Here is a 14,150-nt window from a genome sequence, read left to right as displayed (position 1 = left end):
TGAAACAACGAAAAATAGTTAAATGTAAAAAATTTTATATTTTGCTATAGATTTTTAATTTATCATTACTTTTTAAGTAATAGTAAAATAATAATGATGGACAAAATATGTGAACAGTATTATTCATTTATTACTGTATATTGTATTTTTTATAAGGACAGCCATAATTTGTTTTTTAAGTAACGTAAGAGTAATACCCAAAGGTACTACATTTTTACTATAGTTTATCTTTTCATATAAGTATAATAGATGCTTACGTTGGTGAACGACCTTTCCTTTTTTTCTATTTCAGTTTATAAAATATTTAATAAATGTGTACAGGACTTAAAAACGTTGTAAAATTACGGAATCCACCCTAAATTGCAAACACTAATAAACTATTTAAAATATTAGCTTTCATTGAGTTTTAATGCAGCTAAATGATGACCATCTTTATTACTACTATTATTATCGTATGATATAAAATACATTTGCAAGTAAATAATTGAACATAAATTAATTACTAGATTACACAAAAAGAAAACAAATTAAAAATTAAAAATACAACGATAATAATTTTGTTGGTAAATGCAATTGATTAGCAAAAAAATATCGAGTTCTGCCTTCTTAATAATTGAATAGTCAAGTTCTTTTGTCGAAATATATTATGTTGCATTGGTAACGTCATGTAGGTCCCGTTTTTTTTTTTTTTTTTTATATGGGGATGTGACAAGGTGAGAAGGTTGACCGTAGTCACAGATTGTACTGTCATCATTTAATATTTGTGGAGCGACCAGAGCTTATTCGATTTCGCAAAACACATTCTAGGCGCTGTAGATGATAGATGTTATGATTCTCATATAACGGTTCTCGATAAGTTCAACATATATATATGAGCTCGATTTCTCGATTTAAGTCTTAGACCACCACTGTAATTTATGTCTTGGTGAATTTGGAGAAATTTATTTTCGATGATTTTTTACCAATCTCTACAACCGGCTGTCTCTTGTGCTAGTCACTGTGTCAATTGTATTGTGCCCAATATAATCCTCATGAATTGGTTCTGTTGGAATTGGTACACCCCAGGTTGAGGTGGTCAGTTTTTGTATCATATTGTTTATGGCTTTGATATTAGATATTGTATTTTCTTGAAGCTCATCGTGTGTGTAAGCCGCCTGGTAGCGTCACTTTAAATAATTAGAAGTTGGGTCATAATTATTAAGAATACTATCACGTATCACGATCTTAGGTTGATATTTGGCTAGACAATTGTTTAGAGGAAAATGTATGACCTCTTTGTTAATTAATTACAAACAAAATCTATAGTAGCAAACCTTTTTCCGTAGGTCAAAAACCTCGTCCTATTTGTTGTGCTAGGCCAAAAGGTTAAAACACCCATTCATATTTTTAAACATATATACATTTACGTTAATCTTTTGATATTTACATACATTTTGTTTCTCATTTTTGCTTGTTGAGTTGACACTTTTACGTGCTCAAATCAAATTTATTTGAATTATTCAAAGTTACCCTTTATCGATTTTTTATTATTCCGAAAACTTGTTCTATTCGTTGACACACGAGCTGTGCATAACAAGCATTTAAAGTGCAAAATGTATTTTTTATCAAAACATGGCATGTCCAATATGCTGATTTTTTTTTATAAATTGCTTAATTAAAATTTTAATATTATGAAATTTCGCAAAAATTACTGAACAAATTCAGTATAGTCATAAGTAAGTGTATGTCTTAACTATCTACTTTCGTCGTTATAATTTCCAGCAGTCAACAACGTACAATATAGTTCAAAAGAAAAAAATCTTAATTGTTTAAATGTTAATATATATATATATATATTATTATTATTATTATTATTAACGGGTATATTTTATTTTAATTATGTGAAGGAATGAGTTTGAAAAATTATATTAATGGTTATGTATTTATAGTTAAATAAAATTATTGCTTTTGTCCTAGCTATCTACAAACTATTGGATATTTGTAGTATGGTGAAGAATTCTAAAAAAACAAAATGTTGTTGAAATAATTGTTTTGCAACTAAAGTATTTGCTTGCTAACATAATTAACATGTATTCAACAAAATTTTGATTTTTAATTGGTAAAATTATTTCACAAAAATTTAATCCTATTATTAACCCAGTAACGAAAGTAGAACATAAATTAAACAGATTTTACTGCAGTATCATAGAACTGCGTTATACTACCTATATAAATACATAATATATTTGGCACGGTTCGGATTTTTATAAACTTATTCGGGTTCAAATATTAGCAAACCAAGTAGAATGCGTTTAACTCTTTATCAAGATGGCCCTACTCGTTTAACTGGAAATATTAAATATATATATATAGTTTTTTTTTCATATTTGACTATCTAAAAATAACATTCTTTTCAAAAAAGTAATGTTAGTTTATATACCGAAAAATTCAATTTCTGTCAATGTACATTATGGTAATTATTATAAATTTATTAGTTTTTTTGATATTAGACATTTAATAAAAACTCATTTTGGCTTGTGAAAAACGATTTCGATTACAACAATATTCTTTTACGACCGTCGAATAAAAATATTAGTATAAATCATTTTAACGATCGTAAAATCATGCGGTACTTTTATAATAAAATTGCAGTTTTTTTTTAAGTAGATCCACACTGATATTATATCATTTGAGACTATGTATTGACGGTTTTATCGCTTTAATATATCGTAAATCATCATTATTGTTTATAAAAGAAACTACATACATAATATTTAAGTTTGAAACGTCGTAAAATAAGATGATTATTAACTTTTTGTAAAGGTACACGTATTAATAAATAAACTCGCTTTTATATATTGTATCAATTTTCATTCAAAAAGTAATTAATATTATCAATCATGATTGAGAGTAGCGGTTGCCAATATGTTAGTAAACACAATTCTTCATATAGAGAAGAGCAAAAGTGGCGATGACCATTTACAACCATTATGTATACAAATAAAATATGAATTCACGCTTTGGATGTATTCGAGTGGTTATGAAAAACATTTATAAACAATTTCCAGTTTTCCAAGTAGAAGAATGAGATTCCAATCTAAATAAATACCTGGCGTTTATATAAAAAAAGCGTGGAAAGATGTAATAAATATATCATATAATTTTCCGTAATAATAAGCATGCGAGAGTAATATATAACTAAGAAAACCAAAGTATTATTTCGATATGACAATTATTAGGTAAATGTCAAGTAATATAATATAGTTATGATATATGGTAACCTTTCAGTGGACGTTTTTTGGGTCTGTATTATATTTATCACTTAAAAGTTCATCTAAACGCCGCATTGTGTAGGTATGCAAGTGAAATCATAGTACCTTGACGACCATTTGTCAGGGAAATTCAAACATTACCGGTTTTTTTTCACCTTCTCCCATACATAAGGGTCGGTCAGAAAAACCTCTCTCCACAAATCTGTCTTTATTCAATCCATTTATTCCCATATTATCATAAAAAGTAAGAACTTTTATCTCTCTAAACATGTATAAAATATTATCCTTCGGAATTGTTTTTACGTTAAAGTTTTGTCTTGTTATTATTTCAGTATCGACATATTATATCAAACACGATGTAGTTAGTGTTTATTTTATTCTTAATTCTTTCCAATAAATTATAGCATACAAAAAACAACCGTTGTAAATAGTGTGCATGCGGTTTTGTGGCAAATATAATAAATGAATTGTGCATTATTTTTTGGTCCATTCAAAACAATGTTATTAACTTAATTGAAAAGAATTATTAAAATAAACTCAAATGGTATATTTTGTTGATAACAAAATGGTTTACCCAGCCATAAGCAAAATTTAAGTAAGATAATAGATATAATAAATGGTTTGACGAATAATGTAACTATTAACGAATAATGAATAATTTTTAGCTCGAGAAAAATATTATTTGTTACTTAATAAAACCTGATAAATAATTTTTTTCTCTTTATGTTGAAGTGCATAAAAAAACATCTTAGATAATATTTTTAAATGTTTCCAAGACAATTTTTTATAAACTAGGGCTCACAATGTTTAGAGCAGCTTAACCCGTTGCTTCTTATACATTTTTAAATACCATTATTTTAATACATGTACAAAAAAGTAAAGTTCAGCCATTGAGCGGATAAACTTTATATATGGTTAAGTCAGTTTGGTTTTGAATTTTATTTATTATTCTAAAATATTCAGTGTAATAAGTAAAACAAAATTTAATATTTTTTTTTGATTAAGCTGTTTTTTATTTAAAAATAAAATAATAAACGCAAACAATAAATTGTGTTGACGTTACAAGTTATTTATAAATTTGTTGTCAAATGAATAATGCTCAAATCTACTGAAACATATTTTCTATTAAAATACATTTAAATAAATATATTCAGCTGTTGTTTTATTGCATTGCCTAATATGTTAATAATAACATTACATAGTAGAGTAACCACACAACCGTTTATCTTTTTACCATAGAATTTCGGTTTAACAAATCTACCTAGTATTTTTGTACAGTGTGTAAGTTATTTAAAATGTATTCACAAGTAATACCATTGAATTTGCTACGGACATTATTCCAGTTATATGTCCGTTACAAATTATTGTGATTGTCACTATAATGTTATTTGAGTTCGTGTTACTTTATATCGAAACGGTGTATTTTAATTTGTTTTTTAAACTAGGTAATTCAAAATTTATAAAAGGAAAACCGAATACAATTAATGTATACTACACAGTTTTCTACTAAAATTGTAATAACTGAGAACTGTCTGGTTTAATCAAAAGAGTCCAATATAATGAGTTTTTTAATTAAAGTTTTTGAGGTTTTCTTTTATACATTATAAACTTCTAGAAAACGAAATGCGTAAAGCTCTACAGTAAACGCGTTATTAATCAAAACGGGAAACTAAATTTGAGTTTTTATTATGCCTTATTATAATAACACACATTTTCCACAAAATTACAAGTTTTATCGTTAACGTTTTTGTTAAGGTCTTTGAACTATATAAAAAAAAATGTTATTTGATATGAAACTAAAAGTTATCTTTATTATTTTCTTATAGAAAATGGTCATTTTTGATTGACTAAAACATAGTTAAGGTACTATATTATGATTATAGAGCTGATATCAGAAAACGTACTCATTGACTCAGTAGTGACTGCACATATTTATAAACTTTAAATTAGATTAAAAAACACCATTATAACATAATTATAAAATTATATTATAATATCATATTATAAATATATTTTCTTTACACTTGGATCTTTATGGATACTTCTCGCCGGTACCTAATTTATAAGAAATATGATAGTACTGTAAAGCTAATTTCTCCTAGTGATAAAAATTACTAAACATATAAAAAATAATTAGAAAATGCACAAAAAGAAATTAAATATCTCTAAAAATAAAGCTGATGGCTGCTTTTAGTTTTGATATTCTGCACTATAAGCAATGTTTCTCTAGGTTTTTAGAGCACATTTTTACACGTATATAGTTATTATTAAATTGGAATCTTTGTTCATAATAATAATCATTAAACATACTGTTTGAAAGAAAACAAAACATTGGAGTATGTTGGTTGTGTTAGATTCCAAATATTCGTCAAATACTATCGAAAGTTTGGAAGTGTTATGACACACGATAAGGACGACATGATACCTAAGTACCTATCATAATTTCTAGTCTACAAAAATCCCACCATCAAATCATTGTCTTGTTGATATAGTTTTTCCAAATATTTACAACTAATAGACATCAAAACAAAGATCCACTTTCAGCGTCAAAAAAAAACTTGTAGAGTAAATGCTACTAACACATAATTTCTAACTCTGGTGTAATACAACTAAGAAGTATAATGTAGAAGTAAACTTCTTCACACCTCGACTGAAAAATCATTTAACTTTATTTTGTTAATTTCTTAAGTTTTAACATGACGGGATATTCTATACTAATTAAACAATTCTTCCTCATACTTCTTTCAACTTCTATTAATTGATTTATCAAGTTCACCTATTTTATGCAAATTTAATCAATCGGGTTTTTAAAAAAGTAATTTTAATTGGTAAAATAATAAATTGTAACTTATAGTCTTAACTAGATTAAATATCATTTTTTTAACAATCGAACAATAAAATGAAATGGTCATTTTCAATACTTGTATAGTACAGTTAAATTTTACTAGTTTTTATGGTGTTCAACTACTGATTCTATTAAAATTTATTTTATTTAGCTTCAATATCAAGCTGAGAGATAGTAATTTTATAATGATGTGTTATTTTCATACTCAAATATTTAAATTAAATATTTTACAGAACTTTTAGATATTAAAAAAACATAGTAAATTATTAAAAAAAATGTATAATTTATTTTACTTACTGGAATCCGTTTTATTACACAAATAGCTATCGATTCAAAAGAATTCTGATAGCCTGTGTAAAGTTAAAGGAGTCGCCAATAGTAAATTGGCCATCAGTATCAACGATGGACTGGACGACGTACCGTGCCTTTGAATCGCTGCTATATTATCACCTTCTGCAAAAATAAAAATAAATGTAACTTTATTAAAATTTTCTTTTTTCATTTACAATATTGAAAACAAATAAAAGAAACTCTAGATAATATAGATGAACCATTGTACACTATACACAGCATATATAACCCGAATAAATCGTATGCTTTTTTTCTATCAATAAGACTCAAGGCGCTAAGAAGTCCAAAGAAAAAGGCTTGTATATATATTACATTTTGAGGTGCTGGAGAGATGAAAACCATAACATGTGACGTCTGGCCCCTTTGGCCTTTATGAATACAATCTAACACTCTGCTGAACCGTATGAGATGCGGATTTATTTCCACAGTAAGTTTTCTAAAAGCTCTTTTGGCTTTAACTGAAACCTGCCACTATCCATGTGGAATATTTATATACCAATTCATAAAATTGCTCCATCCAGAATACATTATGTTTAGTACGCGAACACCGCGTTTCAACGATATCACTAAACTTCTAAGTGTAGAAATAGAAACTAACAAAAAATACTTGTCTATAAAACCAGTGAAATAACGAATTGTGTGTGCTACAATTTAATAACCTTTAGATTTTAAGTGATATTTTATTTTCCCTTTATATTTCTCACAACATAAAATACAATATATTTTACTTCTTTTGAATTGTGGCTAACTATTGTAAATAGAACAAAAGAAGTACATAACTTAAGTAACAATAATCTGGAAGGATCGTAAATACAATTTAGCCCGTCACTATCTAACACTATAGTTATGCACTGAACTTTTGTCAAAGAATTAATAATTTTATATCTAAAAGAAACCGCGACTCGCGCTATCAAACTCAAGCTAACTAGTTAGTACATATGTTATAATATTATAATATCAAATATAAGAATTAAGAACTAATAGTTTAGTATACAATCACTGTAATTCAGTAATACCACTGAAAGTATACTTTTTTTTTGTAAATTTCGGTGCATTACAAGCTCTTACTTATCCAAATATTTATAGTGCCTACACAACATTTTATTTTCCTATTAAATCATTGTAATCGATTAGTAGGTATACAAAACCCAAGATTAATTAGAGAGAATATTGTAAATCGCTATTGTTTGAACCTTTAGCCGTTACCGGTCTGAACTTGGAAACCAAATATTAATCGATGTACATAGCCGCATAATTAATATTCCACGTTAACGTATGCACGCACTTAAGCTCGCATACTGCTTATAAATATAACGTAGGTAATAATAATTACGGTTGGCCGAAGGTTCTATAACCTTTCCGAACACTGTCCATTAATTCATTTATAATAAATATTTGTTTGTTTTAAACCAAAACCGCAACGTTTTGTAAATACATTAAAAACGCACATATGTAGGTACGTGCTAATTAATAACCCAATCTACGACACCAAAACATTTAATTTTCTTATAGAAAAACACCAAGTCTGTTTTTATAACTATTAGAAAATTAAATATCTACCACCCAAATAGTTTTATGTATATCAAATTTTCATTATTACATTTTGTACAGCAAATACGCAGTGTGTGATAGTTACACGATTGTCAAATTTGATCAAGTGATTTACTCGAATGGAATTGACTAAATAATCATTGTTCGTTTATAAGAGTCATTTAAGGTTGTTGGTTCTAATATGTTTTGACATTTCTATGTGGCCCAGACAATATTACAACTACATAATTCCTAAACCGACAAAATATACAAGTTTATATTTTGATATTGCCTGTAGGCGTAGGCACTAATGATCAGTAAAGTTATAATTAAAAGATAATCAGCCGGTTTCACAAACTATTGTTAAATACACTCTTTACACAATGTTAGTTAACAATTAATTTAAATTTAACATCTGGTTAAGTGAAATAAGTTTCACCATAACATTATTATTGTTAAATTCTATAACAAAACGTTACCAAAGCGGTTACCTCGATTCCAACGTTCTCATTGGTTATCAAGATATCTGATAACAGATAAGATTGTAAAATCTTAATGTAATTAAAAGTTGTTGGATTGGAGTTAATGGATGATTCCGGTCATCGATGTATTCTAGTTCAAAATCAATCAATTCCAACAATTGTTTAACACATATACTAATAGTTTATCATCAAGGTCATTAAAATAATTTTTCTATTTTGAAGGCCTAAAAAAAGGTAGTTAGTGATAAAAATTATTTCCATCGTTATACACAGGAAAGGCAAGACAATAATAATATCTAAATTACGAAGTACAATAAATTCTGATATTTGAACCTATAATACAAGCTGTGCCATTCCGTTTTACCTAATCTACCTACATAAAATAACTTGGCACTGTTGCTATTGGCGGTGGTAACGCTGCTCGCTTCTCATTGGTCGGCCGCAGTTTTATTATAATACACACCAAAAACGGTCGCACCGCAGAAAGAACCACAACAACGGAAAACTACACCGTAATTTATTTGTTGGTTATTTTTGTCTTCCCGCTTTGTGGCGGGAACAATGTGAGTATTATAATATATTATCCTATAGTAGATATTATTTAAATTGCCGATGATATAAATTGTAAATCTATCATAATATAATAATATGTTAAAATAACTCTCCATCCCTTCGCTCTACGACCATAGTTATTGATTTTAAAGGTTCGGCCGGGTCCCTTTACAACCTTTCCAACAATATGTTAATTTTGAAAATTGTCTAAAAGTTTTAAGCAACTTAAAACCAAAAATTGTACACATAAATTGTAGTTTATATTTTAGAATTTAGGTTATTCACCTAGAAAACCAGTAAAACGTTACTTGATTTAGGCTTAATATCTTATCTGAGTAATACTGAATTTTCAACTATTATTATTTTCATCCCATTAAATTTGTATTATGAACTTAATAACCAAGTCTTGATAAATATTTTCAAGTTTTGTTTATTTTTTAAAGTTTTGTAGTCATATCTACTGAATGCCGGATGCTACCTACAGTGTATCTATAGCAGGTTATATGCCAAATTTGTTGTACATTTGAGGGGAGTTAAGGCCATAGAGGTGTAAATCACATTTTTGTAAAAGTTGAGTTAAGTATTGTAAGCATATTTCAAGAAGTCAATTTATCGAAAGGTAAAGTGAACTAAGCCATAAACCTCTACCAGTAAATGGTAGTACAATACAAGCTTATTATACAAACGTTTTTATCAAACCTTGTTTTTCTCTAATTAAGATTAAATTGACTTATACCACTATAGTGTTGACACCCTCATGTATCTTATTATGTTTTCACTATCCAAGGGGGGTTGTTGTCTTATAAGCATTATAACTGAATTTCATTGGCTATAATATAAGGATACCGTATTCTTAGATTTAGCAGAAAGTGAGATGTGAGCTTATTGTTATTCAACTTAAGGATTATCATCATTATCGATTTGTAGTAAAAATTTTTTGGATATGATGGAGAAACAAGACTTACTAATCCGTATAGATATTGATTTTGTAGCCCGTAAAATATTAAAGTTGGACTAAAATAACACGGCGGAGCCACAGCACAGGAATTCCGGTACTTTAAGAGGATGTAATTGATTATTTACGGTTGTAATGTCCGGCTGTTGTCGTGGCGCCTGGTCGGGATTTCGAGCGTGCCAAATATTATAATAGTCAGACTATCAGCTCGTAAAAAAATATCCTGACGACGATTTTACGACCAGAAATTCAAATGACCTGCGACAATTACACGCCCAATGAACATGAGGTTTATACTAATACCTATATCGGAAACCCATAAGGCCATTGGATGTTATCGTAAAACGTGGAATCTTAAAATATTATAATAAGAATAGTAATAATACGGAATCAAACAAGTTCTACCGAGAACAGCGTAAAGGTTATCTCGCATATAAACGTTAAGAATGGCTGTTAGTACTGCTGGTTTTGAACTTTCAGAAGCAAACATTGGTAAATGTAAACCATGCTCAGGATTTGTGTGATTTATACCATCGCGCACCGTCGATTAAATACGCCGCTTATTTTCACTGATCAAAGGTTTAGGTAAAATTAGTATTAGGTAAGCCGATAAATAACAATCTATTCCATTTGTACGTCCCTTACGGTGTAATTGCTATCCGATTATATTACACACATAGAACTTAATAAAGTTTAATCAAAGAGTCTATTTTCATACACGAATCAGTTCTCGCGTGTATGGCTAGGTAAATTATTATTATTAATACATATCTTATTGAAACAATTATATTATCAGGGGAGTAATATTAGTTTATTTATTATTCATCGGGATTCACCAGATTGGTGGGTAAACATATTCTAAAATACTTCGGTAGAGATTTCTCTCTTATTTATACTGAATAATTATTACCATTAAAAAATAATTTTTTTAGTTTTTTCGTTCCCTAAGATTTGATTAACATAAAAAAAATTAAATCGCCAGTTCTCTTACGTTTTTTCTGTTAAGAAACAGTATAGCTTTTTAGTGTTATTAATTTTCTTTGCTGTATTGTAAACTGTTCATCTCTGTGGATTATACATTTCCCTAATTAGAGCATAAATATGACAACTGCTAATCCGACTCTGAGTACGCAATACTTGCAATTATTATTAACTATATTTTACTGTGACCCTACGTTAAATAAATAGACTGATAGGAACTTCATCGAAAAATATACATCTTTGTTTATTTATATTTTGTGATTAATATTGATAAATGTTTTAAAGATACATTATTAAAATGTCTTAGGCAAACTTAATCATATTTCTGCTAAAAAGCCAAACATTTTCTTCTACGTACTAACAACAATAGTCGTTATCTTTGTATATGATGTCGAATCAGGTAAGATCATACCAAATCACGTACAATTTACAGGTTTAATTGCAACAAATGCACGTGTACACTTAGTTGGAGTATGTGACATAAAATCTTAATGCTGAGTAAATAATGGTAATGATAGTAAGCATAGAGAATCAAATACTTACACGCCTCACTCTGTTTCAATTATAAACAAACCACAGTTGAATCACGCTGCAAGTTTATACCATGTTGCTGAGTTCGAGGCTAATTTTATCAAAACTTCAAACTAGTATTCACAACTACCTCATTTGAAGGATATGATGGAGTAGATGAATATATTATCATGTATATGGGACTTATTTAGAATCCTAATTGTTGTTTGGAAATACAGAACATTATACTGGAAATCAAAAACTTTTACCTATCCACAGAGTTAATACAAAGGTAATTTGTCAATTATTACCTAAGTATGGTTAATCATAATTGACTATGGTTCGAACTCCCAATGTGGATGTTTATTTTGTATTTTATCTTTATTTGTCATACACATAAAAGATAATATAATATAATAGTATTATGATAGTATAATATAATACTCGTTTTACATTGTTTAAACTATGAGAATCCAACTTGCATAAGATATCATCCAAAACGATTATAGCTATAAACACTGATCATTAAAGGTGTTCTGCTCTACTGCATCAAAGTTCCTACATTTTAAAGTTAAAGGTTGAAGTTATATACATTAAACATATAAAAATGTAAAGCAAAATACAAGGCGATTCTAAACATAGCAAAGCTAAAATAAAATCTCTTAAAATTGTTTTTTTTTTAAATCATGACTGATTACACTCAAGTAAACAACTCTTTTGTTAAAATATGTCTTGATAATAACCTAACCATAATATACCGCTACAGAACTCCTCGTTAGAACTCGATTAGAACTTTTAAAAATATATATTTTTATAAATTACAAAGCTTAAGAAATTTTAAAATTTAATACCAGTTTTAAAATAAAGTCGGATCTTCATTTTCTAGCAAAATGGTGAAGTTTAATTGAGAATGCAATAATTTTACACTGAAGTTTTTATATTTTAAATTCTAATAGTAACGAGGTACATACTTAAGAGATTTTAGTCAATTCGCATAAATATATTAAGGATTCTGTCTATAAGATGTGTACATATAACTTATTTCTAAACATTTGGGCACGATATAAATTATTTAGGAAGTAATATGGCTAATGAATCAAACAGAAAATTTAAATAGCTTGTACATAAGCTTATGATAATTTTTCTCCGAAAAGCACTTTTTGTATTTGACCTTTTAAATTAGTCCATAAAACTAATTTATTATCAAATGTTATTTACGAAAAACTCAAAAGAAATATGATTAACATTACAATAGTATGATAAATTAAATATTAAATGTAAATGTTATAATTAAAAACTCTGTAAAACCTTTCTTAGATATTTGTTTTATATGTTTAAGTCACTCAAGTAATAATAAGTTCATATGATGTATATTATATATTATATGGAATTTTGTTTTTTACAATTCTGATAAATGTATTATATGACATGTACTAGCAGTCGACAAGAAAGTTAATACAGGCTGCCAGTTTACAATCGCATTAAAACCTATTCAGCTTTTATACAGTTTATTCAAGAATATCTATGGATGTGCAACAATGTAGTAATACTCAGGTATTATGTCGTTCTTTAATGAAACATTGTTTCTTCTTGGTGTTTATACATATTAATTATTTATTATTTTCATTAACGGGAACGGAAAGCGTCAATTTTCTTGCCAATAAAGACTAAAACGCGAAGTCACTTCCTAAAGTATACACCGAACCGATTTCAATAATGTGTTTGTTTGTTTTATAGTTTAACATCTTCTCTATGGGGGCTAAAAGGCAGATTTTTTATTTTTGTTATCAACAAATATTTATAAGCATTTTTATTTTTACTTTCATATAGTTTTTTTCTAATATATCTAACTACTTTTTTAATCGATAAATCGAAAATCGGCTTTTTAGCCCCCATAAAAAAAATAGTAAGCTTCGCATAAAAAAAAACTTGAAATCTGTCCAATAGATACGCCAGACTTCTACAAAAGTGATTTTGTATTAAACTTTCGTCATAATGCTGAGAAAAATAACTTTAAAAGTATTTTAATTAGAAAATTGTAATTATGTTCACCTTGAAATTAGTAGGCATATTATGAAAAATTACTATTAGATCAATTTTTGTCAAATATTGCCTATCATTTGCCCCTTAATAAATAGCGTTTTCCGTTCTCTTTAAGTGCGCTGATAAGCTTTATTCTTTATTTTTAATTTGTTTATCTATGATATAGTTTCTGACATTTCATTATAACGAATTACCCTTCGTGTTACATAAACTTTATAGTATATTTTGTGAAATATATGCAAGTTAGTCAGACAACTAAGAATTTCATTTTTGATAATTACTTTGCTTTCGGTTATTGTAGAGTAGACTATTAAAGCATTAAAGAGCGCAATGTTTGCTCAATTTCATTTAAAGTTTTAAACGTTTCCTTATAATTTATAGACCATTTAGTTGCTCATTGTGCCCTTAAAAACGCTTACAAATAAAAAATAAAATACTCGTTGAAAATCGCTAAACAGGTGCAACTTGCTAGTCTTCATACTTTATTTTTAACTTGTATACTTTTTATTTTAAAAGTATACAAGTTTTGTATTTTATAGATTTACTGAGCACTGTATATTCTGAAATTAACACAATAAAGTAGTAAAAGTAGTTTTTTCATGACTGATGCAAGTTATTTTTTAATCTGTTTTTACATAGATTTTCACAAA

The 14,150-nt window shown here is 27.7% G+C and overlaps 1 protein-coding gene across 1 annotated transcript in view; it reads right to left on the bottom strand.

Moving 5' to 3' along the window:
* The window catches only part of LOC126845751 (hemicentin-1-like), a 142,940-nt gene that overhangs the window by 2,718 nt on the left and 126,072 nt on the right, over positions 1 to 14,150 (bottom strand). Inside the window, exon 8 of the mRNA XM_050584627.1 lies at positions 6,394 to 6,549. Coding sequence (XP_050440584.1) covers positions 6,428 to 6,549 — 122 coding nt within the window. The 3' untranslated portion in view covers positions 6,394 to 6,427. The remainder of the gene's footprint in view (positions 1 to 6,393; positions 6,550 to 14,150) is intronic.

Source organism: Adelges cooleyi, unplaced genomic scaffold (assembly GCF_023614345.1).
Source record: "Adelges cooleyi isolate 19-005CV unplaced genomic scaffold, UGA_ACOO_1.1 ACOO_flye_CR_arks_rails_tigmint_CR_PRNA_8, whole genome shotgun sequence".
Taxonomy (NCBI): domain Eukaryota; kingdom Metazoa; phylum Arthropoda; class Insecta; order Hemiptera; family Adelgidae; genus Adelges; species Adelges cooleyi.
Note: the sequence above shows the minus strand (reverse complement) of the source record. Positions and strands in the feature narration are given on the sequence as shown.